This window comes from Gracilinanus agilis, chromosome 1 (assembly GCF_016433145.1).
Source record: "Gracilinanus agilis isolate LMUSP501 chromosome 1, AgileGrace, whole genome shotgun sequence".
Lineage (NCBI taxonomy): Eukaryota > Metazoa > Chordata > Mammalia > Didelphimorphia > Didelphidae > Gracilinanus > Gracilinanus agilis.
Genome location: NC_058130.1, coordinates 543,500,686 through 543,526,119, shown reverse-complemented (window position 1 = coordinate 543,526,119; position 25,434 = coordinate 543,500,686). Strand labels below are relative to the sequence as shown.

The following is a 25,434-nucleotide window of genomic DNA, read 5'->3' as shown; positions in this document are numbered from 1 at the left end:
TACCTCATTTTTGGTCCATTATTGAACCTGAACTACCAGGGGACTGGCTTGAGACAGACAACCCATGACAAGAAGATTGGACAGGAGGACTGATAAAATCCATTTTAACTCAAAAATGTATTAGCCTGTGGTTTCTTGGTTTCTCTCTCTCTCTCTCTCTCTCTCTCTCTCTCTCTCTCTCTCTCTCTCAATTTGATGGACAGACTTTTGATTCCAAGTGTGATTCTCTTCAATTTAGGTCCTGATCAGATACCTCTCAGGGAAGAATTTGAGCAGATCATGCTGAAAGCTATGCAGGAATTTACTCTGAGAGAGAGATCCTTGCAAATGAGTGCTCAGTGTATCTCTGTGTCGCCAGGTCAACTCCCCTGGCTTGCTAGACTAATTGCCAGTGTATCTCAAGACTTGGTTCATGTGATTGTCACCCAGAATTCTCTGGCTGAGGGCATTTCAGAGACACTGAGAACTCTCAGTGAAGTGAGACACCAACAAAGACTTCCAGACTATGTAGTGGCAATCTGTGCATCAAAGATCAGAGGAAATGAATTTTGTGTGGTGGTCCTAGGTGAGTAACTTTATAAATATGACACTCACATAGTATAATAGCATCTCTTACTGAGTGACCTGACTGAATCTCTCCCTGCTTATTCTGTACATTTCTTTCCTTCTTGGGAATAATTTTCTATTTCCATTGGTTTCCATTGGGTGTTTTCTGACCAGATCTAGAAAGACATCACTTCTGGGATAAAACATAAAACCCACTTAGTATTCACAGCCAGTCACAGCTTGGAGCTCCCTCCTACCTTTCTAGTCTTCTCACATTTTACTACCTACCACATGCTGTATGGTCCAGTTTTTTTAGTTTACTTTTATTATTATTTTTATATTTATATAACATATTATTATATAGAAATACATTAAATATCTATATAAATGCCAAAAAAGGTAGGGGAGGAGGAACCTTTGTGAAGTCATTCATGGAGTTTCAAGAACTCATTTTTCTTCACCACCATCTTCTACCTCTCCCATGACCGTAACCCTGCCAAAACAACTCAGAACTGAAAACTACCCACATGGGTTGAATCAGGGCATGAAGAAGCATTTATTAAACACTCACTCTATGCCAAGCACTCTGTAATAGGTTGGTAAAAGTATGTGCCCAGGAGCTTCATCAGTCAGTCTGCTGTAGTAATTCATTTTTTCTTGTGTCTCTCTCCTCCAGGTCAGTATCAGTCCAGAGCCTTGGCAGAGAGTATGCTTACCACAAGTGAGTTTTTAAAAGAAATTAGTTATGAGCTCATCACAGGAAAGGTCAGTTTCCTGGCATCCCATTTCAAAAACACGTCTTTAGGTAAGTGGATACATAAGCCAGCCACCCTCCTAGTAAACTGCTGCATTACTCCTTAGTGTTCTGCTATAACCTATCCTTGAGGCTTGTGCTTTCTTTACTGATCCCGTGGGTTCAGAGTGTCCACTTCTTAGCATTTTGTTCATGGTCTTGCAAGGAAACTACCACAGAGGCAGCCAGCCATGGCTCCTTGTCAAACAAAAACTGAATGCCTGGCAGTCAGTTCTGAGTGCCAGGTCCAACTAGCGTAACCCTTGTCGCCCTGGGACCTTCTGGTTTGGGGATGCATCATTCCTTATTATCCTCTTCTCTCTGTCATCATTTTTTTAACAGGTGATGATCTAGATAAATTGCTGGAAAAAATGCAGCAGAGAAGAGGGGACAATGTGGTCACCCCTTTCAATGGTGACGTTAATGAATGTGTATCATCTCAGGAGGCAGCTGCCATGATTCCTACTCAAAACTTGGGTAATGTTTCTTCAAACTAGACATGTGGAAATAAGTTCTTAATAAAGATGTGATCAATTCTGGGTCCCACTAAATTAGTTCCAAAGACTCTTTTCCCAGTCCATCCTATAGTAGAAAGAATTTATTTATATATATATAGTATAGTGTGTGTGAGTATAGTAAAGTATAGTATAGTATAGTATAGTATAGTATAGTATAGTATAGTATAGTATAGTATAGTATAGTATAGTATAAAGAGATTTGGGTTCAAATCCTAACTGTGATACTTAAATATCTGAGTGACCTGGACAAGTCAGTTAGACCCTCTGAGCCTCAGTTTTCTTATCTGTTAAATGGTGATAACAATAGTCATAATATATACTTTTCAGGAGTATTTTGAGGAAAATGTATAAGCTAAATGGTATGTAAACTTTGTATGTTTATTTTTTGTTTTCGGGAGATGGATATGGACCTGTGATCAGATAATTTTATTTTTATTTATGAGGCTATAGTTTTTCTTTTTAGCAGCAGAATCAGTGTAGTGTTCTAGGTTGATGAGTTCCTGGAATTTTAAAAAATCATAACAAAACAAGAATAGGACTTCCATTTTATCTTTTTTTTTTTTTTTTTGAGAGACTTCAGCTGAACTTGGTGCCCTTTCTTTAGTTCTCAGTTATGTAGCTATGTTTGGGCTAGTGCCTTTCAGGAGGATGCCTATGCTTCCTAGAGCACTCTGCTCTGTCATGTGCTTTATTGGCCTTCAGTGCCCTCTTCCACACCTCCTAGAATAAGACTTAAACTGGAAGAGACCTCTTCTGTGAGATACAGCAGCAAAATTTGCTTGTCTTCTGCCTCATGCAAGCCATGAGAGACTCACTGAGCAAATAGTTCTCAAGTACAGCGAGTTGAAAGCTTCCAAGTTGAAGCTTTAGGAGCCTGCAGGAAGTGGAAGAGAGAAGCTCCAGGGAGAAAGAGGCTGCTAGGTGGATTGAACCCAGGTCTCCCTGACTCCAGACCTGGTGCTATAGCTATTGTGCCACCTAGCTGCCTTCATACCTTCTAATGGGGGAGAGAACATGTAAACAATTAAGGCACACGGCCAATAAGGTTTAAGGTACAAATTCCTAACCACCCCAAGCTAATTTTTTGGAAGAAAAGAACAAAAGAACGAACAAACAAGAAGTCAGTCTAGGAAAGTTGTATGAGAGGGCCTGGATGATTATTACAAAGAAAACTGATCTTGAACCTCTCCCTTGCTCACACCTTAGGATGATTTCCCCATTAATGCCAAAACATTTGCCAACTGTGAGTAGAGGAGTTGTTTTTTGTCCATTCCAGGCAATGCCTGATTCTTCATGATCTCATTTGGAATTTTCTTGGCAAAGATACTGGAGTGATTTGCCATTTCCTTCTCCAGCTCACTTTACAGATAAGGAACCAAGACCAAAAGGTTAAATGAGTAGAGTGCCAAGCACATATCCTATCAGAGAAAAGGCATAAATAGCAATCCTTTAAGATATTTTTATATTTGCTGAAATTACCAAAATCCACTAATCCTACCTTTCTCAAGGTCTCTTAATCCACGTTAATATTTTTGTGCTTCTCCTCCAAGAAAAGAATAAAAATGACCCACAAAAGAAACAAATCTTTTAAAAGTCAGAAGACAAATAGTAATTTTGTGCTTGATTATCAACATTAGATGTCATTACAGCATTATGCTTCAGGTAACAGAGTGTTGGCCCTGGGCTTTCCTCGTAGTCAGTAAAAGGGTAACAAGCCCCCCTGGAAAAAGTCCCCTGATATCTAAGGGTAGATGTTTTTTAAAACCTTGCCTTTGGATTTGATTCCATAAAACATTAAAGCGTCAGTTATTTGAATAATAATAAGTATTACCTCCATAAAGCTTTCCCACCTAAAATCTAGCTCTGAAAAAGCAGTTTCATAGGTAACTAGATAGCACAGCACAGCAGATGGAGTGCCAAGCCTGGAGTTGGGAGAATCTGTGTTCCAGTCTGATCTCAGAGACTTCCTAACTGTGTGATCCTGGGCAAGTCACTTAACTGCAGTTGCCTAGCCCTTTTTGTTCTGTCATAGAATTGATACTAAGACAGAAGAAGAAGAAGGAAGGAAGGAAGGAAGGAAGGAAGGAAGGAAGGAAGGAAGGAAGAGAAAGGAAGAAAAGGAAGGGAAAAGAAAGGAAAGGAAAGGAAGGGAAAAGAAAGGAAAAGAAAAGAAAGGCATGAACTTTTCATGGCATGAACCATTCCAGTTCTTGGCAGAGTTAGGTGTGTCTCTTTGATGGAGTTTTTTTTGTTTTGTTTTGTTTTTGTTTTTGGCTTATTTTTCTGCCCTTCTACTCCTGGTGACCCTAACCAATTACAGTGAGTCCTGCTTCTATCACTGACATGCCTGAACACCCAAAAAAACATTAGGCAATATTGTTTTTCAAATAAGTTACTTATTCAGGGACCAGCCAGCTATGCATGGTAGGTAGGGGTCAGATCAGTTCAGAAAGTGTAAGCATTAGCATTAAAGTCTTAGTAGAACAATCTAGAGGCTTTAGGTCACCATCTATTTGCAAAATTGCAACACCATTGAAAGAAAAATGAGGTTGGTGTCTCAGTAACCTTAGTCCTAGTAACCTATATTAGACCACAAAGAAAAGGACTTCTATGAAGTGTCATCATGGGCTAGTCAGGTATTTATTGGGCTATATATAGTTCAGGAAAATTCAGTGTGATACAGGGATACATGGGTCTTTCAAATTTCTCCCCAGGCATATAAGCATTTCATTTTTAAATAGCTCAAATTATCTTTTTATTGATCAAAAGATACACATATGGGCCACGTGCCATTTTGTTCTGGGATCTAAGATCCCTGAACTCTAGGCTAAGCAATCACAGATTTGCCATGGGTATTACTGCTGCTCCTAAAGAAATTCAGCTCTTCCCATGGAATACGCCATGGATTTTACTGCTTTTCCTAAAGAAATTCTGCTCTTGCCCTTATTAGATCTCTCCTGCTTCTGTTGTAGAGATTAATTATATATGATGATAATTAAGGAGAGTCAGCATTTTAAGTTAATACATGGTCATTCCTTTGTAATAGTTGATATAACCAGTCATTCCACATTTATTAAGAGTTTAAATTTGTCAGATACTGTGCTAAGGACTGAGAATATAAAAAATGTTCCCTTTCCTCCAATAAGCCCCTGCCCTCAAGGTGTATACATTTTTTTTTCACCTTTACTTTCTTTCTTTCTTTTTTAAAACCCTTATCTTTCACCTTAGGATCAGTACTAAGTATTGTTTCCAAGGCAGAAGAGTGGTAAGGGCTAGGCAATGGGGATTAAATGACCCCAGGATCACCCAGCTAGGAAGTGTCTGAGGCCAGATTTGAACCCAGGACCTTCCATCTCTATGCCTGGCTCTCAATTCATTGAGCCACCCAGCTGCCCCCCTTTTACTTTCTTTATTAGTAACAACTCTAAGTTAAAAGGGGCAAGAGCTAGGCAAATGGGGTTAAGTGACTTGTCCAGAGTCACACAGCTAGGAAGTGTCTGAGGCCACACAGGTCTTCTGGACTCCAGGCCTGGTGCTCTGTCTACTGTGCCACCTGTCTTCATACCTTCTAATGGGGAAGAGAACATGTAAACAATTAGGGTAGGGACCCAGCCAGTAAACATTTATTAAGCACCTACTTTGTTCAGGCACTATGCTAAGAGCTGCAGATATAAAGACAAAAACTAGTCCTTGCCCTCAAGGAGCTGCCAGATCATCTGAGAGGGGAACTGCCCCAGTTTTCTAAAAATATCAGGACAGCCCAGTTTCAGAAAAAGGTCACCTGCATCAGAAATTGATAATTCTAGCAAAATGGAGCCCTTTTCTGCTCCCCTGTAAACGTGGTAGATCTGGAAACATGCAGAATGCTTTGCTCACTGCCACTATCAAGGCAAATTAATCTGTCCTTATGACTTTTTGTTTCATTTTAGATGTAGATAATGACACCTTCCAAATTTATCAACCACAGCTCACAGTTGCCAGAAAACTCTTATCTCAGGTGTGTGCCATAGCAGACAGCGGAAACCAAAGTCTGGATCTGGGCCACTTCAGCAAGGTGGATTTTATCATTATAGTCCCACGTTCAGAAGTTCTAGTCCAACAAACTCTCCAACGAATTCGACAATCAGGTAAGTTGGCAGCATGTTCAAGAGGAGCCCTCACAGTTGTACGGCCTTAGAGAGAAGCCCTCTTATTCCCTCCTTTTTCAATCCATATGCTCAGAGGCCAATTGCATCATGATGGTGATGGTGGCAAAAATACTTGGCATTTTCATATCTTTTTCCATCAAAGGTCTGCCTTTTTTTTTTTTCCTTTTGGGGATCTATATGTGTTTGTTGGTTACAGTTCAGCCTATTTATTTGGGAAGTAAGCATGATAATTAACCTGAGTTAAACAACTGTGAATGGGATATTTGACATTTGAGTTAATTGGATCCTCCCACCACCACTAGCTAATTGAGAGATAACTGCACTCTGACTCCTACCAGTTAACTAAGAGATAATTATGCAGTGAAACTTCTTGGGGCAAGGATGGGCCAGCAGAGAATAGAAGGTTCTCTGCCACCTGAATTTCTAGAAAAATCTGTATAGGTTGCTTTGCATAATTGCATCTGAAAAATGAATAAGGACTTTGAGAACCAAGGAGTTCTCAGCATGATATAATGGACTTAAAGGAGTGTCATGGGGTTCGGCATTCAGGTCCCAGCACTAGGGTTTCCTAGCTGTGTAAGCAGTTCATTAAAACTCTCTGAGTGGGGGGCTGCTTGGTGGTTCAATGAATTGAAAGCCAGGCCTAGAGACTAGAGGTCCTGGGTTCAAATGTGGCCTCAGATACTTTCTAGCCTTGTGGCTCTTGGCAAGTTACTTATTCCCAATTGCAAAGCCCTCACCACCCTGCCTTGGAATAGAAGTTAAGAGTTTTAAAAAAAAGAGATAAGAAACTCTGAGCCTTAGCTTTCTCCCAATCCCCCCAACCAAGTGGGAATAATATTCTTTTTTTTTTAAATTTATTTATTTGTTTGTTTGTTTTTGTGACTTTGAATTTTTATTTTTTAGAAAAATTTTCCATGGCTACATGATTCACGTTCTTACTCTCCCCTCCATCACCCCCCAAACTTCCCCCACTCCCCCCTCCCCTCCCGTAGCCAACGCACATTTCCACTGGTTTTAACAGAAATAATATTCTGCCTACCCTCAGAGTTGGGAAGAAATTATTATGAAAACTCTAAACTCTTTATAAAGATTAGTTGTTATTAAAATGACAGTGTAGGGACAACAAATAGCCCACAAAACTTTTGCTTGATGAGAAAAATAACAAAAAAGGATTTGGGCTTTAAATCAAAATCATTTAATCAATAAGCATTTATCTCCAGGCCTTAGTGATTTAAAAAAAAGACAAAAGTGAACGTTTTTAATAGAAGATTCAATATATACACCTACAAATATAAACAGAATATGAACAAAATGAATGTAATAAATTAATTCTGTGCTCAGAGTCAAGAAGAATTCATCCACTAAGTAATATTTATTAATTTCTTAATGTGGGCCAGGCCCTATGGTAGATACATAGGGAAAAAGAAGAAAAGCAGTCTCTCCCCTTGTTGTGAGGAGGATTACTTAATTATTATTTAGGAGACCTAAGCAAGGCAGGGCCCAGAGAATGGCAGGACTGAAGTGGGTATCCTCACAACACCCTCTATGCATGCATCACATACTTCTCTACCAAGTAGGAGTTGGAAAGGTATTGTAGGTAACTCCTATTTATGTAGCATCCTAAAGTTTACAAAGTGTTCCCTCCCCAATTAGCAAGGCAGCTGGATGGCCCAGTTGATGGAAAACTGGGCCTGGAAGACTCATCTTCCCTAGTTCAAATTTGGCCTCAGACATTTACTAGCTTTGTGACCATGGGCAAGTCACTTTACCCTGTTTGCCTCAGTTTCCTCATTTGAAAAATGAATTGGAGAAAGAAATGGCAAACCACTCCAGTATCTTTGCTAAGAAAACCCCAAATGAGGTCACAAAGATTGGTCAGGACTGAAAAACAACTGAACAACTACAAAATCGTGTGGGAAGGTAGTAAAAGCTTTAGTATCCCCATTTAAAAGATTAGGAAAATAACATCAGGAAGGTTGGGGGGGGGGGGGGGAATAGAGACTAGCCCCACTCCTTCTTGACTTAATAGGAATGGAAGCCTTAGGGGTGATCTCCCAAGAAAGAGTGTTTTTCATGAGGATTCCAAGAGTATTTCTTCTGAATACATCCAAATGTTGCCAGCCCCTAACAAGTATAGGCATTGGCCTCCCCTGGTTGGAGCCCAGAAAGAAAGAAGTTATCTAATCTCTACGATGGGAATAGCATGTGGGAAGGCAGTAGGATGTCTCCAAGATTGCAAATACCCCCAACCTTCAAATCTATTAGCAGGTTCCTTCACTAGATCTAACATTTTGCAGATCTGACATCTACTTTTAAGTTTCCTACTTACTCTCAGCATATCTTTCCAAACATTCCTGACAATTACTTAAAATCAGTGTGCTCTTATTATTTTAAAGTCTCCTTTTACCTGTGAGCCCTTGAAGAATCAGACATTTGTTCATACATCTATTCATGAAATCAGACAAACATTTGAATTTACAGGGAAGACAGAAAGCTAAAATCTAGATTGCTTTTTATCTTCCACAGCATATTACATGTAAGAGGAATTGGAGCAGAGAGGGGAAGATTTTAAAATTCTGGAGTATAAATACCTTCAAAAAATTATATCCCACAAGTCAGAACCTGTTTTCTACTGATAAACATTGAGAAAGAGATTCCATTGTCTTTTTCCACAGTTAGGCATCAAAGAACTCCCTGGTCCATATCAGCTTTATTTTAATTGCAGAAAGGAGGAAGGAAAGATTTGAAACTCTTCTCATATTTACGGCTGATTAGCTCCTTCTATTGATGGACACTGGTTGACTTTTTTCTCTTCGATACTGTCAGTCTACTTTTGCTCTGATCCCTCATGGGTGACTTCTTGGATTCATTCCCCTCTTAGGTCTCAGAGATAGGGAAGAATTAAAGTTGTTATTTTTAGTTATTAAAGGACAGAATCTCTCTAAGAATAGAGAATTCTTTTTTCTTTGCTTTTCAGTAAAAGTGATTAGTCTTTTCCACATCACTTTATCCAAAAGTCATGACTTAAGTGAAAGTGAAGAATTGACATTTATGGCTAGATCATTCTGGTTAATAATGAGAATGCATCTGAACAGTTTTCTTTTGTAACATGACTTAGGTATAAAATTACAAAAAAGGAAATGAGTAAAATCAAGAGGATGTTATACATAGCTGCGGAATTAATGTTTGAAGAATAACTTGTGAACATCCACCTCTAGAGAAAAAACTAACAAATAGAAATGCAAAAGACATAGTTTATCTATAGCTATTTGTTTTTTGTCGAACCATGCCTTCTCTTGTTTGGGGAGGGGAGGGGAGGTGAGAGAGGGAGATACCTGAGAATTTTAATGTAGTCAACAAAAGTAATTTGACTTAGGATCTAGGGCCGTTTGGGTGACTTTGGTTCCAAGGCAGGCAGTCTTCCTCTGTAGCACAAAATGATGTAGTTGAATTATTGAGTCTACTGGGCACAAGACACTGAGGAAACAAAGACAAAAATGAGAGTCTTGTCCCTTAAGGAAATCACATTATGATGATGGAGAAGGGAGATGCAACATGCACTCTGATGAGTCAATGCAAGGATAGCACCCAGGTGGGGAAGGATAAGTAAAAGTTTCTGGTAGGAGATAGAGAGGGCACTAGGTGGATGGAGTGCTGGATCTAAAGTTAGGAAGAATCGTCTTCAAAAACAACCTGAGATATTTACTTGGTGTGTAATCTTAAGCAAGTCACTTAATCCCATTTGCCTCAGTTTCCTTATCTATACAATCACTCTAGCATCTTTGCCAAGAAAACTCCAATGAAGATGAGTCAGACACGAATGAACAACAAATGCTACTTGCCAGACACTGTGGTAGGCACTTTCCAATTATTGTCTCATTTGAGTCACACAACAGCCCTGTTTTACAAATTAGGAAACTGAGTCAGGGTAAGTCCCTTGCCCAGAGTCTTACAGTTAGTATGTCTGAAGCAGACATTTTAATTCTGATCTTTCTGATTCCAGGCCCAGGACTCTATCCACTGTGACACCTATCTGCCCTTCCAAAATAAAGGATTTGCCTTTATTTTATTGATTTGGTTGCTGGTAAAAGTGTAAAAGGAGCTATTTCATTAAGATTCTCCAAGTCTTTAGCTAACTCACCCTCTGGCAGCTGACCTGAGTTAGCATAATGGAGTGGAAAAAGAACAGAATTCGGCATGATCAAAGTCAAAATTCCATCAGTTATGCCCTGTGTGACCTTAGGCAAAGCACAACTTTGGGGGCTTCAGTTTCCTCATTTTTCCTGAGAAAACAGAAGTTGTAGACTTAAGTGACCTCTACATTCCCTCCCAAATCTAGATCTATGATGTAATAATACACTGAATTTTAACAATGATTAGTCAAGAGTGGAGGTCCTCAATCTTTCTCATGGAATGGGCCCTTTGGCAATCTGGTGACATTTATGCACCCCTTTCCAGAATTATTTTTTAAATGCTTAAAACATATAATATTACCAAAAAACCCAAGTTGATATTGAAATACAATTATCACAGTTTCTAGACCCCAGTTTAAAAACCTCTGGTATACTGCAAAATGCCTTAGAAGGCTTATTAAAAGTGCTCTATTATCTCTGCCAATAAAATATGAGATTTAAGTTAAAACATTTAGTTAAGAATAGCCTTGAAACTACTTTTCCTACAGACAAAACTCCAAGGTTAGTCTCACTTGACCTTTATTGATAGTCCAAAGTTCATCCAGTGCTTATTTCTAACAGTCCCTTTTCTTCTATGTAATTAACTGCTATTCTCCTGTATGTACTGATGACAAGTTCATATGCCCTTCCTTCTTGACGCCGTTTCCTGTTTCTTACCTTGTGTTTCAAGGATATATTATGTTTTATAATTTAAATAATACTCAGTTAAGCATTTACCGAGTACCTAAGACATGCCTACTATGTTCTCCCAAGGAGCTTATAGTCTGGAGGGGCAATGTATAAGTTTTTTAAAAAATAATCTTTTTTATTTTAAAAATTTTCCAATAATAATTTGTTTTTTCCAAATTACATGCAAAGACAATTTGTTTTTCTAAAATTTGAGTCCCAAATTTTCTCTCTCCCTTCTCATACCCCTCTGTGAGATGGTTTAATGTATTTTTCCCAATTACATAGAAAAACAATTTTTAAAATTCTTTTCTAAAATGGTGAGTTCCAAATTCTCTTCCTACCTCTCACCTAACCATCCTTCTTGTGACAGTAAATCATTTCATAAAGGTTATACATGAGTGATAGGATCACAGAGTTAGAGCTGAAAGGAGATCTTAGAAGCTGTCAGATCCAAACCCCCTTACTGTGTAGATCCGAGATTAAGTGACTTGCCCATGTAAGTGTCTTTCAAACCCAGACCTTTTTTTTACTTTAAGGTTAGGACTCTTCCAATGTCCATGTATAAGTATATGTAGAATAAATACAGAATTAAATACAATGTAGTTTTAGAGTGGAGGGCAACCAGAAATTGAGAAAACGGGTCAAGAAAGGCTTCATGTAAAAGATAGTGTTTGAACTGAGTCCTGAAAGAAGTAGGAAATTCTTTGAGATCAAGATGAGGAAGGAGAGTATTCCAGCCATGGGGGCAATTAGTGTGAACCATGAAGACTGAGGTGGAATTTTATGTATGTGTGTATGTATGTATGTATGTATGTATGTATGTATGTATGAAACAAGAAACCCAGTTTGACTAGATTGTAGAGTGAGGAAAGGGAGTAAATATATAATGAGGCTGAAAAGGTAGATTGGGAACAGGTAGGAAGGGCTTTCAAAGCCAAACAAAAGAGTTTATTTTATCCTAGAGGCAATATTGTTATTTTTAGTGGTGTCCAACTCCTCATGACCCTGTTTGGAGTTTTCTTGGCAAAGATACTAGAATGGTTTTCCATTTCCTTCTCCAGTTCATTTGACATATGAGGAAACTGAGGCAAATAGGGAGAAGTGGTTTTCTCAGGGTCACAAAGCTAGATAAGTATCTGGGGCTGGATTTGAACTCATGAAGGTGAGTCTTCCTGATTCCATGTCCAGTGTTCTATCCATTAGGCCACCTAGCTGCCCATATATAAAAACACTCTACCTGTCTGTCTGTCTCTGTATAAGTGAGCTCTCACCAAGAAAGCCAGGATAAGCTGGTTCTAACATTCCACTGGTTATGAAAGATATTGTGGCAATAGAAATAGTAAGATTTTGGAAGCTGTTTGGAAGTAAAGGACGTTTGGCTTAGAAAGAGAGTGGAGGAAGGTTAGAGCCTCAAAGTAGAACCTGAGGGAAAGTACAAGCTTTCAGAGCAGCTAGAAAGTATAGATAGAAAATAAGGGCTTTAGAGGAAATCAAATAAGAGATTTCACATTGCTATTTAGTTATAAAAAACAAATTACAGAACTATTTTTACAGAATTTTCCAAGATCTAAATAATTTTTAGAAGCTTGGCATTTATTCAGTAAACAGTTTTCAGTCACCTTCTCTGTGCATAAGGCAATGCTTACCTCTGCAGGAAATAAAGAGCTAAGATGTGACTCCTTCCCACAAGAAATTTACAATCATCTGAACCTGAGATATCAAACTCAACCAGCCTTCTGGCCATTGTAGCCTATAAAATTCCCAAGTGCAGCTGGACCAGATTAAAATGTAATTGGGAAATATTTAACAAAATAAAAAAAAATACAGTGCAACATTATTGTTCAGTCTGGTCTAACTCTTGGTGACCCCATTTGGGGTTTTCTTGGCAAAGATACTGGAGTGTTGTCATTTCCTTCTCTAACTCATTTTATAGATGAAGACACTGAGGCGAACAAGGTTAAGTGACTCGACCAAGGTAATACAGCTATTAAGAGTCTCAAGGACAGATTTGAACTCACAAAGATGAGTCTTTACTCCAGATGAAAATTTTATCCACTATGCCACATAGCTGCCCTCCAATATAACACAGACAATGTTAATTTGTGGTTTTCTAAGTTAATATTCAGTCTTCAGGGATTCCTTCCTTCCTTCCTTCCTTCCTTCCTTCCTTCCTTCCTTCTTTCCTTCCTTCCTTCCTTCCTTTCTTCTCTCCCTCCCTTACCTTCTGTCTTGTTATCAGTTTTAAGACAGAAGACCAGAGGGGGTTAGGCAATCAGGGTTAAATGACTTGCACAGGTAGGACATATCTGAGGCCAAATTTAAACCCAGGTCCTCCTGACTCCAGGCCTGTGGTGCTCTATCCACTGTGCTGAGATCCATTTCTATTTGTGTTTCTTATACCACTGATCTAGACCATATAATAAAAATATCAAGTCTGCTCAATGTGCCCAGCTAGAAGAAAATAGAAATCTTCCTGCTGCTGCCATCTATAAAGAAGGGGCATCTCTGAAGAAGAGTCCAAGGACTATAATTATGGGGTGACCTCAGTGTTGGCAAATATTCAAGCTATGACTCTGGAGAAGGAGATTATTTTAAAAACTTCTGTTTGATTTTTGGTGTCTGTTTTTCACCTTTTCCCCATAAAGTTAAAAATCAGTTAAGAAAAAAAAAATTAGAGAAGTCTTTTTAAAAACACCACAAAACAAAAAAGACTATTTTGCAGCTCAGCTTTGCAGACTTCTTAATTTTGTACAGCTGTGGTCTAATGTTTATTTGGTAGAAGCAACTAAGTGGTACAGGAGATATAGAGTGCTAAGCCTGGGGTCAAAAAGACCTGAATTCAAATGTAGCTGCAGACATTTAGTAGCTGTGTAACCCTGGGCAAGTGACTTAACCCCGTTGGCCTAAGTTTCCTCATCTGTAAAATGAGCTAGAGAAGGAAATGGCAAACCACTCCAGTATCTCTGCCATGAAAACCCCAAATAGGGTCACAACTGAAATAACAACAGGTTTCTACCATTTAGACCAGTGATTCCCAAAGTGGGCGCTACCGCCCCCTAGTGGGTGCTGCAGCAATTCAGGAGGTGGTGATGGCCACACTTTTTTTGTATTACATTCTATTCTGAGTTCAATAAATAGTTTCATAATTTCCAGGGGGCGCTAAGTAATATTTTTTCTGGAAAGGGGGCATTAGGCCAAAAAAGTTTGGGAACCACTGATTTAGACAATACATGTTATATATTAATCTAGTCCAAGTCATCAGGGTAGAAATTAAGTTAAATTGGTCAAGAGTGCCTGAAAAGATAACATAGAAATGACTAAAAAGTCACCTTGGGTTGTAATTTGTTTCAGGCCTTCTCTGTCTCTAATAATACTTTCGAATGATAAATATATTCCCTTCCTTCTTATGCTATTATACAAATTTGAATTTGCAAAAATAATAATAATCTGGATAAAGATCTAGATAGGGACAAGCCATAGAGAATGTAACAAAAAACAAAAAGAGTCACTCAAGATCTGTTAGTCTGGATGGTGGGATCAATGGTGGTGTGTATTTGGTTTTTTGAAATCAGTGTTTTTAATAATTATATTCCACAGTTTTATGTTAAATGGTAGAACTAAGAACTTTTGAGGTCCTTATAAGTCAATACACTGTGGTATAGCAGAAAGAATGTTGAATTTAAGATTCAAAAGAAATAGGGGCAACTCACAAACTCTATGCCTTAGCTTCTGCCTCTGTAGAATGGGGATAATAATACGGGTACCCCCTATTTCACAAGGTCATTGAAAGCAGAACTATAACTGGGGCCAAGGGGAGTGGGGGGACTAAGACCTTGTCCAGGGCCTAACATTTAGGAGACACATTTCCTCCCTTTGTTAGTTACTGGCTTGCCATCTTTATGCCCTATGGTCCTTCACTGGTTATCCCTTTTTCCACAGCCATGTTCACTTGTCCTATCTCCCCCACTTCCTCCTTGAGATTGAAAGTCCAGAGGCCCCTTCTCTCCTGACATTGCACTTGACTCACTGGGTCATCTTTTCTCACCTTTCCACCACCTAAACAGAATAAATTTGCTCCAGGCAACAGAATTCTTAGTTAAGTCCCTGCTTGAGAAGATCAAGAGATATACTTTATGAGATGCTTTACAAACCTTAAAGTGTTATGTAGAGATCAGAAGTTAAATAAAGATTGTTGGGGAGGAAATTAATTCATTTTTCTCCAGAAAGCCAGCTACTAATATATTGGAGGGCGGGAAAGGATGCAGATTGCATTGGTGAAAGGAAATAACCATACAGTGAAATCACAGATTTCACGAAGATTAAAGGCACAATCATCAAAATTTTCTTTTTAAATTTTTCAGAAAAATGGTTTTAGTTTGTCATTCCAAAACTGCAGGAACTCAAAGAAAAGGTCACTAGCTCCACCAGCCCCCCTTCCGAGTTACTCACTAAAGCTCCTGGTTATTTTTCTCTTTGGCTTGGCCCTACTAGCCAGAGGTATGAGGGGAGTTGAAAGGAATTTACTTACTCCAAATTACATATCAAAGAGGCTTGAGGAATTTCTTGCTGAAGGGTAATAAAATGATCCAAAGGAAAGACTTTGACCAGAGGAGTCATTTTCTCTGCTGGATGGGTGTGGTTGTTATCCTGACTAACAAAAGAGCTGAAAGATGTGCTGATTAGCCCTAACCCTTGTCTTTCTTTTCTTTTCTTTTTTTTTTGGGGGGGGGGGCAGGCAGAATCCCAAAAGAGATAACATTCCCTTTGAGTAAGAAGAGCTGAAGGCAACTTCTGTAGATTATAGTGGTTTAGGCTAAAGACTAGCAGCAGCAGGTTGGGATAATAGCTTTCATTTACTTTGGGCTTTAAGGGTTGCCAAGCTCTTTACAAATCTATCAATCCTTCAATCAACAATCATTTCTTAAGTGCCAAAGACATGCCAGCACTGAGATTACAAGTTCATAGAATGAAGCAGTCCCTGCTGGCAAGGATTTTATATTCTCTTGAGGGAAAAGAACAATTGCACGTGTAAATACATAAAACATAAATATAATGTGAATAAATACGTCCTGTTAACTAATGCTATTATTATCCCCATTTTCCAGATGAGAAAACTAAAATTCAGTAAAGTTAAGTGGTTTATATACAGTTAGCTAGTACAGTATCTGAGTGGAGATTCCAAAAAAAGAGACTGCCACTCTGACTCCTAGTAATATTAGCAGTTCAGCCAAGAAGAAACTTAGCTGCAAATGATAGCCACAGCTCAGTTAGAGTTAGTTAGCTTGTGTAGTGCTGAATCTTGACTTGAATTCAAATTCAGCTTCTGACTTACTAACAGTATGACTCTAGGCAAGTCACTTAACCTCTAAATGAAGATAACAATAGCACTTACCTTGCAAGATTGTTGTGAGACTCAAATAAGATATTTGTAAAGCATTTAGCACAGTGCCTAGTCACTTCTAATGAAGTACTTATTCCCTTTTCTCTGTAGAGAAGCAGCAAGTGGAAGCTTCAAGGAAATCTTTGCTCTGCCTTACTACAGTTACCCCCATGGTGTTGTCCTCTTTGTAAGTTATTCTATTTAGTTGAATAACTTGCCAACTAGGAGCAGCCAGGTAGCTCAGTGAATACAGAGCCAGGCCTAAAGATGAAAAGTCCTGGGTTCAAATTTGACCTTAAACACTTCCTAACCATGTGACTTTGGCTGTCACTGAACCCCAATTGTCTGGCCCTTACTGCTCTTCTGTCTTGGATCTGATACTTAAAATTGATTCTAAGACAGAAATTAAGGGGTTTTAAAAGAATAATTATCATCATCATTTCCCTGCTAGATTCAGAGAAGGGGATTTGTCATGGAGGAGCAGCTGCTCAAAGCAGAATTTTCCTCAGTGGACTTTAGTGGCTAAAAAGACAGCAGTCACCTTCATGGAAAAAGCATTTAATTGGACATGTTTTCAATTCACATATCTTCAACTTTTACAATCCTTCAAAGCTTCAAAACTAATTTTATTGCCAATTGCAGGAGGAGAGACAAGGGCACAAGAGGAGATGGAAGTTAAGCAGAGGAAAGAAAATCTTATTCTTTTAACTTAAGATGCACAGAGGAAAATGTTTTTACTCCAGGAATGTGTTTATCTGTAAAGGCACTGCTTTACAGATCACAAATCAACATTTAAAGATGTTTGTTTCTGCCCTTGATGTTGTTGTATTTATCCATGCAAATAAAAAATACTTTTTTTTCCCCTTTGGACAGGTGTTCTTGTGGACTTGGGTCTGGAAGAAAATGGAACAGCTTATCAGAGAGCTGAGAAATACGTTGTTCGGCTAGACAATGAGATTCAAACCAAGTTTGAAGTTTTTATGAGAAGGGTCAAACAGAATCCATACACATTGTTTGTCTTGGTTCACGACAACTCCCATGTGGAACTGACAAGGTGATTGCCTCAGAGTGAGCAAGTGGAAAGCTACTTCTCTGGCAGAGGGGTCATTGTGAATTAAGTAGTTTTCAAAATGTGGTGGTTAATCAAGGCAGCAAAATAGCCCAGGGAAGAGAGCACCAAGTCTGGAGTCAGGAGGACCTGGGTTTGAATTTGAGCTGACACTTCATAGCCATATGACCCTGGGCAAGTCACTTAACTTCAATTGCCTAGCCCTCACTGCTCTGTTAAGGATTTAAAAAAAAAAAAAAAAAGATAGTGGTTAAGAGAACCCAAGGCCCCTAACCTTTAGAATCTCCTTACATACTTTTGTTCTTTTTTTAACTAGTATTTATTATCTTTAACTCAATTACATGAAAAAAATTTTTTTATCCTTTGTATTCTTTAAGTTTGAGCCAAATTCTCACCCTTCTTTTCTCCCTTCCCTCTCCTCTCCCCAAGACAGCAAGCAGTCTGATACAGATTTTACATATTTAATAGTGTAAAACATTTCCATATTAGTGTTTTTATGAAAGAGAACTTGAACAAAGGAAAGAAAAGTAAAGAAATAAAGTGACATGTACTATAGTTTCAATCTGCATTGACTCTATCAGTTCTAACTCTGAAGGCAGATGGCATTTTTCATTATCAGTCCTAGAAGACTGTCTTGGATTTTTGCTAGGAATTTTGGATTATTGTTAGGAATAGCTAAGTTATTCATAAATGTTCATCCTATGATATTGCTGTTACTGTGTACAATGTTCTGCTGGTTCTGCTCACTCCACTCTGCATCCATTCATGTAGATCTTTCCAGGCCTTTCTTAAATCCTCCTCTTCATTTCTTATAGCACAACTGTATTCCATCACCATCATATACCACATCTTGTATAGCCATTATCCAGTTGATGCATATCCCTTCAGCTTCCAGTTTTTGGCCACCACAAAAAGAACTGCTAGAAATATTTTTGCACAAACAGGTCCTTTCCTCACCCTTTTTTTTTTTTTAACATACTTTTGTTCTTTACCTTGATGGCAACTTTTTGAATTCTTCTAATTGTCAAGGTAGTTGGTCTGTAAGCATTTATGAAGTGCTACTATGTGCCAGACACTGTATACTAAATGCCAGGGATACAAAGACTGGGAAAAACAGGCCCTACCTTGGAGAGGATTACATTGTTGTTGTTTTTTAACCCTTATCTTCTTTCTTTGTATCAGTTCTCAGACTGAAGAACCGCAGTCCAAGTTAAGAGACTTGCCCAAGGTCACACAACTGGAAAGCATCTGAGATCAGATTTGAACCTAACTCCTCCTGACTCCAGGCTTGACTCTCTATCCATAGACTTACCTTTTAATGGAAGAGACAACATGCAAATCACTAGTTACATGCAAAATGTATACAGAAAATATGGAAGCTAATCTCTAGGAGTAAATATTAGCTACTCAATGTCCTTGGAAATGACCTCCTGCAAAATGTAGGATTTGAGCTGAATTTTGAAGGAAACTAGGGACACTGAGATGTATAAGGAAGGGGAGAGAGCAAGCATTTATTGTGTCTGCTGTGTGCCAGGCACAGTGTTAAGTGCTTAACAAATAGTAAAAAGGTGGAGGTGCAAGAGGGCATTCACGCATGGAGGACAGCCAGGGATGCTACAGGAGGTAGAGTTCAATTGGAATAGTCAGAGATTCTTATTAATAATGATACTGCTTTAAAGTAGGAGCTCTTAACCTTCTATGTGGCATGGACTTTTTGCTGGAAGTCTGATAAGGTTTGTGGACTTCTCAGAAGAATATTTTTAGATGCATAAAATAAAATACATAAGATTACAGAGAAAACCAATTATATTGAAAATCATTTATCAAAATATTTTAAAAACAAATTTACATATTCATGTTAAAAACCCCTTCTTAGAGCATCACAGAACTGGACAGTTCTTTCTCAGGTATAGAAAATAAGGGGGTCTTAGGGGAAGCAAGTATGGAGAAGAGAAATTGACAAAACTCCTTTCTTTTCATAGCTTTTCTTTTCTTTTCTCTTCTGAGTCTGATTTTATTTTCATTTTTGAATTCTCTCTCTCTCTCCTGCCTCCCCCTCTCACACAAAAACGAAACTCATCATAAATATCTACAGTCATGCAAAACAAATTCACATATATGTGTATGAATACATGTATATACATGTATATATCACATATATATACATGCATATAAATATGCTTGTCTATATTCTGAATCCATTGGATCCTCCTCTGGAGGTGGACAACATGTTTCATTTTGAGTCCTCTGAAATTGTGGTTGCTCCTTGTGTTGATTAGTCAAGAGTTCCTAAGTCTTCCCTCTTGTTTTCTTTTCTTTCTTCCTCCTTTTTTCTTCTTCCTTTGAAAAACCTCCTCCACTTCTAAGCAATTTGTATTGTTTTCAATTCTGCATCATTTAGAATTATGTCACTTAAAATTACTTGTATATCTCTGTCTCTTCCTTTCTTTCCCTCTCATCTTTTCTTCTCTCTCTGCCTGCCTGTCTGTCTGTCTATCTCTCCTTCTCTTCCTGCTGTTCTTCTGTTCTCTTACCCACTGCTATCCTGTCCCTCCTCCTCTTTCTCTCTCTCCCTACCTCCCTTTTCTCTCATCCATTCCTACATCTAATTTAATTAAGGGAGATACATAAGATGCTAATTTTTAAACCCTTGTTGATTTTCAGTGTCATCTCGGGGTCTTTATCCCATGGGGAGCCGAGCCATGGGTTGGCTGATAGAGTTATTAACTGCCGGGAAGTCCTGGAAGCTTTCAACCTCCTTGTGCTCCAAGTGAGCTCCTTCCCATATGCCCTGCAAACCCAACAGTCCAGAATAAGCTCTGCCAATGAGGTGCACTGGATACCGCTGGACAGTGTGGTAAGTCGGCTTTCTTCTACCTAAGATAAAGTTATCTTCATAGGCAGTAGGTCTTCCCCTGGAAGCTTGGAAGATCCTGTAATCGTGTCTATTGTTTTTATTGTTTTTATTTTTATTTTTTTAAACCCTTACCTTCTGTCTTGGAGTCAATACTGTGTATTGGCTCCCAGGCAGAAGAGTGGTAAGGGCTAGGCAATGGGGGTTAAGTGACTTGCCCAGGGTCACACAGCTGGGAAGTGTCTGAGGCCAGATTTGAACCTAGGACTTCCCAGTCTCTAGGCCTAGCTCTCAATCCACCGAGCTACCCAGCTGGCCCCTGTCTGTTTTTAAAGTACTGAAAATCTGAGGATGAATGTAACTTTGGCCAGGGATCCCCTTGTTCTTAATAATAGCTAGCATGAATATTTATGATGAACTGTGTCTTACTTAGCTATTCTCAGCAATACAGCCTCTAAAACAATCCCAAAGGGCACATGATTAAAAAAAAAAAGAGAAGAAACCATCTGCTTCCAGAGAAAGAACTGATGATATTTGAATGAAAACTTTTTACACTTTCTTTCTTTCTTTCTTTCCACAAAAGGATTAATATGAAAAAATGTTTTATATGATTGAACATATAAAATTTATATCAGAGGGGGCAGTTGGGTGGCTCAGGGGATTGAGAGCCAGGCCCATAGACAGGAGATCCTAAGTTCAAATCTTGCTTCAGACCCTTCCTAGCTCGGTGACCCTGGGCAAGTCGCTTACCCCATTGCCTAGCCCTTACCACTCTTCTTGCCTTGCAACCAATATACAGTATTGATTCTAAGATGGAAGGGGACCCAGGCCAGAAAATGGGAGAGAAGGGAGGGAGGAAGAAAATTAAAGACTCAACAAAAATCATTGTTAAAAATTGTTTTTACATATAATTGGTGGAAAATAAATAAATAAAAGATAGTAAAACTTTTAAAAAGGCCTTTTTCAGTTCAACTTAAAAAAAATAGAATAGCTAACATTTTAAGGTTTGCAAAGTGCTTAGCACTTTGGTTTCATTTTATCCATGGGAGGTATTGTTCCCATTTTACCCAGGAGAAAACAGGGACACAAGAAGGTTAAACAACTTTGCCTAGGGTCACAAAGCTCCCAAGTGTCTCAGGCTGGATTTGAACCCTTCTTCTTGACTCCCAGTCCACTGTGTATATCTACCACGCCACCTAGCTGCCAAGTGTAATGGGGCTGTCAGCAGAAACTAAGATTTTTAAATTCCTAACAATCTTTTGAAAAGTAGCAGCTATAATTACAATGTATTCAAGTGTCTGCACTTGGATTATTACCTGCCTCTGAGTGGAGTTGCAAGATACTCTATAAACATGAGTTTTTGTGTTACTACACCAGAATATCTTTATTATTTAAAAAATACAACCCAAATAAGAGACCTGGGAGCTATGTTCTTTTCTGTGTTCTCTGACAATTTTAATATTTTGAAACTATGTTATGGTTGCTATTTGAAAATCAAACCCTTCTCTTTTTTTCCTCTTAATTACTTCTATCCTATAATTTTCTTTGAAATAGAAAGTTAGAGACATCCAAGAACATAGTGGTAGCATTTAAGAATGAAGAATGAAGATAACATTTTCTTATACTCCTTAGGCCTTATGCAAGTAAATCCTCCAGTCTCTCATGCCAAAAGTAAATGCTCATAATATCTTATCATGCTATATGAAAAATATCAAAGCTTAACATTTCTTCTTTTCATCATCATCGCTCTGTGATGTCATTAGTTTTCTTCCAAAGAGCAAACAACAGAGTTCCTTAAGGACAAGGACTGTTTTTTGCCCCTTTTTTTTGGTATCCCCCATGCTTAATAACACAGTGCCTAGCCCATAATAGACACTTATTGACTCACTAATAAAGCATTAAATAACCCATTGCCTGGTCTCCGGGTGACAGATATTTTGGTCATTACAACCCATGAAACAAAGAAAATTTTTAAGTGGCTCTTAGTTCTAGTCAGACCACACTTATTCTTTTGCTGTAGTATAAAAAGAGACTAAGGGAGATAATCACATAGCATTTAAGCCACCACAAAACTGGAAGTTTACAGTTCATACTCTAAATGTTAGGTTCTTGTCCAGGACATCTTTGATGAAGATATAGTTGAGAACAAGGAAACTACCCAAAGCAATATTCAACAATAGATTATATCTTTCCCATTTCACAACTATCTAAGAGAAAATATAAGTTCCCATTGTGCTAATTGTTCATCAGTTGCAAAAAAAAAAAAAAAATAGGCTCTTGATTTGGGAGAGCAAAAGGATTCCTTAAATACTTTTTTACAACAAAGTAGTTCTCATCTATAAATCAGACTCATTGAAGATTCATTGAAAGATACTAAAATAATAACCGAGTTCAAGAACTTTTTGATGATAAATAAACACGAAGCAAGACATAAAACAGGGAGATATATATGCCCACCAAAGAGGTTCATCAGTGTGATGGGGAGACCCTGTGCAAAATACAAGTTGAAGAGGGATCTATCGAGGGTGAAGTTCTCCAGACACACTTGTTTGAAGATGGCATTGTTCCAATTGCATCAAGCCCCAGAAAATTGAAGATCCTCCTAGAAGAAGTCTGCAGTCACTCAAATGAGTTTGGCCTATCCATCCACTCAGGAAATAACAGTGAATAATGAATGTCTCTCACTAATATCATAACATGCAAAGTAAAAACTTCTCTTTTTAATACCAGAATTCTATTGGTGTTTCATTTTGGAAGCAAACCACAGAATCACATAGTAACACCCTAAAAATGAATGTCATACAGACAGCAATGGAGTAGTAGCTGGTGGGAGGGAATAGGAGGCAATATAAAGCCAGTGAGGAATTATAAAGAAGAAAAGGAGCAAAAGTCATCACGAAGGACTCTTGGGAAGAGAAGACAGGTCTGTCAAAGGCAAGGAATAATAATCGGGTATCCCGAGTGCTCTCCTTATTTTATCAGGAGAAAGCAAGAAAGGCATCTAGTATGTTGCATAGACCTCCTATGACAAACATGGGAACAAAGGAAGTACACAGACATAAGTCACATACTGTGGGCAGACATGGATGTGTTACAGTCTACATTGTTGGAGAAAACTTACAAATTGATGAGCTCATAGATCCATTTCAATTCAATAATCATTTATCAAGCATCTACCAGGCACTATGCTATGTGAGAATAGTACTCATTGTCTTCTGTTTAAAAGGGCAGACCATGTACATCTTAGATGTTCTTTCCACCAAAGAGTTTCAAATAAAATTTGGGCACTTAAAAGGAGTAAACTTTAATTAACCAGAAAATTCACTCACATGGAATATCATTATTTAGAAATGCTACCTAATCAAGGCACTACTATAATTCTAACCCCTGGATTTCATCTTTTCTAAAGAGTTATTTGAATATCACAAACAATATATAAAAATTGTGGTAATTAATTTTTTGAAAACTTTATGACAGAAAACAATATTAAAAGTAAGTTAAAATTTAGTTAATACCTTATAGTTTGCCAGGTGCTTTAATAAATTATCTTATTTGATCCTCTCAATAATACTGTGAGTAAGGGAAATGTCACTGATATTACTATGCCCTTTTTATTAGTGGAAGAAAACCAAGATTCAGACCCAGATTTTCTAATTCCAGTTCCATGTGGGCAGAAGAACAGAAAAGCAAAAACATCTAGGGTGGTGGGGGAAGCCCTTGGAAAATCACTTTGGCAGTTTCCTCACCCATGACACTGCCTTCCATCTTCATGCCTTTAAATATGAAAACAAGGCTGTCTCCCATGGCTGGAACAATTTGAAAAAGGGACAAAGAAAGAATATAGTTATTTACCATTTAAATATCCCAAAAAATAACTTTAGAACTTTACTCATCCATCAGGTCTGTCTGAGGCAGAACAAGATTTCTATCAGTACTTCTGAAATCACTGCCCTACAACTGTTGAGCTGCTAACAAATAATCATAAGACTAAACAAAATCTTTTCACCCTCCAGGGAATGACATCTTCATCGCCTTCCTGTAAGGCAAGGAAACAGTGCTCTCCATCCTCACTATATCTCTGTTCTCTCTCTTTTTTTTTCTTTTTCAATTTAACTAGGAGGAAATGGGCAGTGAAGAGAAGCTGTATTTTGGCTTGAATGAGTACAGCAAATCCCTGCAGTGGGGAATCACTAGTCCACTTCTAAGATGTGATGAGACTTTTGAGAAAATGGTTAACACACTCTTAGAAAGGTAAATAATGAGAAAGCATAACCACTGATTGAACTGGGGTCACATATCTGAAACAGGCAAGAATATAATGGATCCAAATGTTGTGTTGGACAGGGTATATAAGCTATGAAAATGCTATTTTGAAGGTCCGGAATAAGCTTAGACTTTTATGGAATAATTGTTCATCCATGATGGTGAATAGCAATGGGGTGTGACAGAAACAGAGCTTGGGCCTCTCCTTCCATCTCCTGAATGATCTTGACTTCATATTCAGTTGCCACAACCTAAAGATAAAAATAGACAAAATTTCTCTCATCAAAGATTTTGACCCTAATTGTAACTTTTTTTGCCTACTCTTTCTGACTTTTCCAGCAGTCTCTCTCCTACAAGTTCATTTCAATATAAAATGAACAAAAGCATTAGGTACAAGGCTAAACTTCACTGGAGTATGAGGAGGTCTGGTATATAAACTACATACTTCAAAAAAGCTGAGATTTCATATTGCAGACCAAGGCCCCTCCATACCTTAGCAGGCCATTTCAGGAAATGCTATGGTTAAAAATATTTACCATGTGATGACCAACCTCTGGTGAGGAGCATTTCTAGGCTCGCCTTCAGAGGGACAGCTCAGTTGATGCCTTTCTACTTTCCACCCCCTTTTGACAAGACACCTTCTTTCTGACAAGAGTGCCAACTTTCTTCTGGTCACCCAGAAGCTTGCAAGCTTTGCAAGCTTGGTGTTATCCTCAACCCCTACTTTTCCTCACCTCCCCCTGAATCTAATCAGTTGCTAAATATTATTTTCTACCTCCACAACATCTCTCCTTCCCTTCTTTCTATTCACACAACAAATGCCATACTTAGATCCTTATTACTTGTTTCCTAGACTATCAATTTCTTCCCAGTTGGCATCCAGACCTCAAGTCCTACCCCACTTTGGTCCAACATCTAAACAAACACCAAACTGATTTTCTGTGTACTACTCCTTCTCAGTAAATTCCTGGGGCTTCCATTGGTTGGATCATCCAGTT

At 38.3% G+C, this 25,434-nt stretch overlaps 1 protein-coding gene across 1 annotated transcript in view; it reads left to right on the top strand.

The window, feature by feature from the left end:
• The window catches only part of GREB1L (GREB1 like retinoic acid receptor coactivator), a 339,947-nt gene that overhangs the window by 270,245 nt on the left and 44,268 nt on the right, over nt 1-25,434 (top strand). Inside the window, exons 15-21 of the mRNA XM_044683023.1 lie at nt 239-565; nt 1,223-1,351; nt 1,682-1,816; nt 5,787-5,984; nt 17,124-17,304; nt 19,984-20,176; nt 24,291-24,424. Coding sequence (XP_044538958.1) covers nt 239-565; nt 1,223-1,351; nt 1,682-1,816; nt 5,787-5,984; nt 17,124-17,304; nt 19,984-20,176; nt 24,291-24,424 — 1,297 coding nt within the window. The remainder of the gene's footprint in view (nt 1-238; nt 566-1,222; nt 1,352-1,681; nt 1,817-5,786; nt 5,985-17,123; nt 17,305-19,983; nt 20,177-24,290; nt 24,425-25,434) is intronic.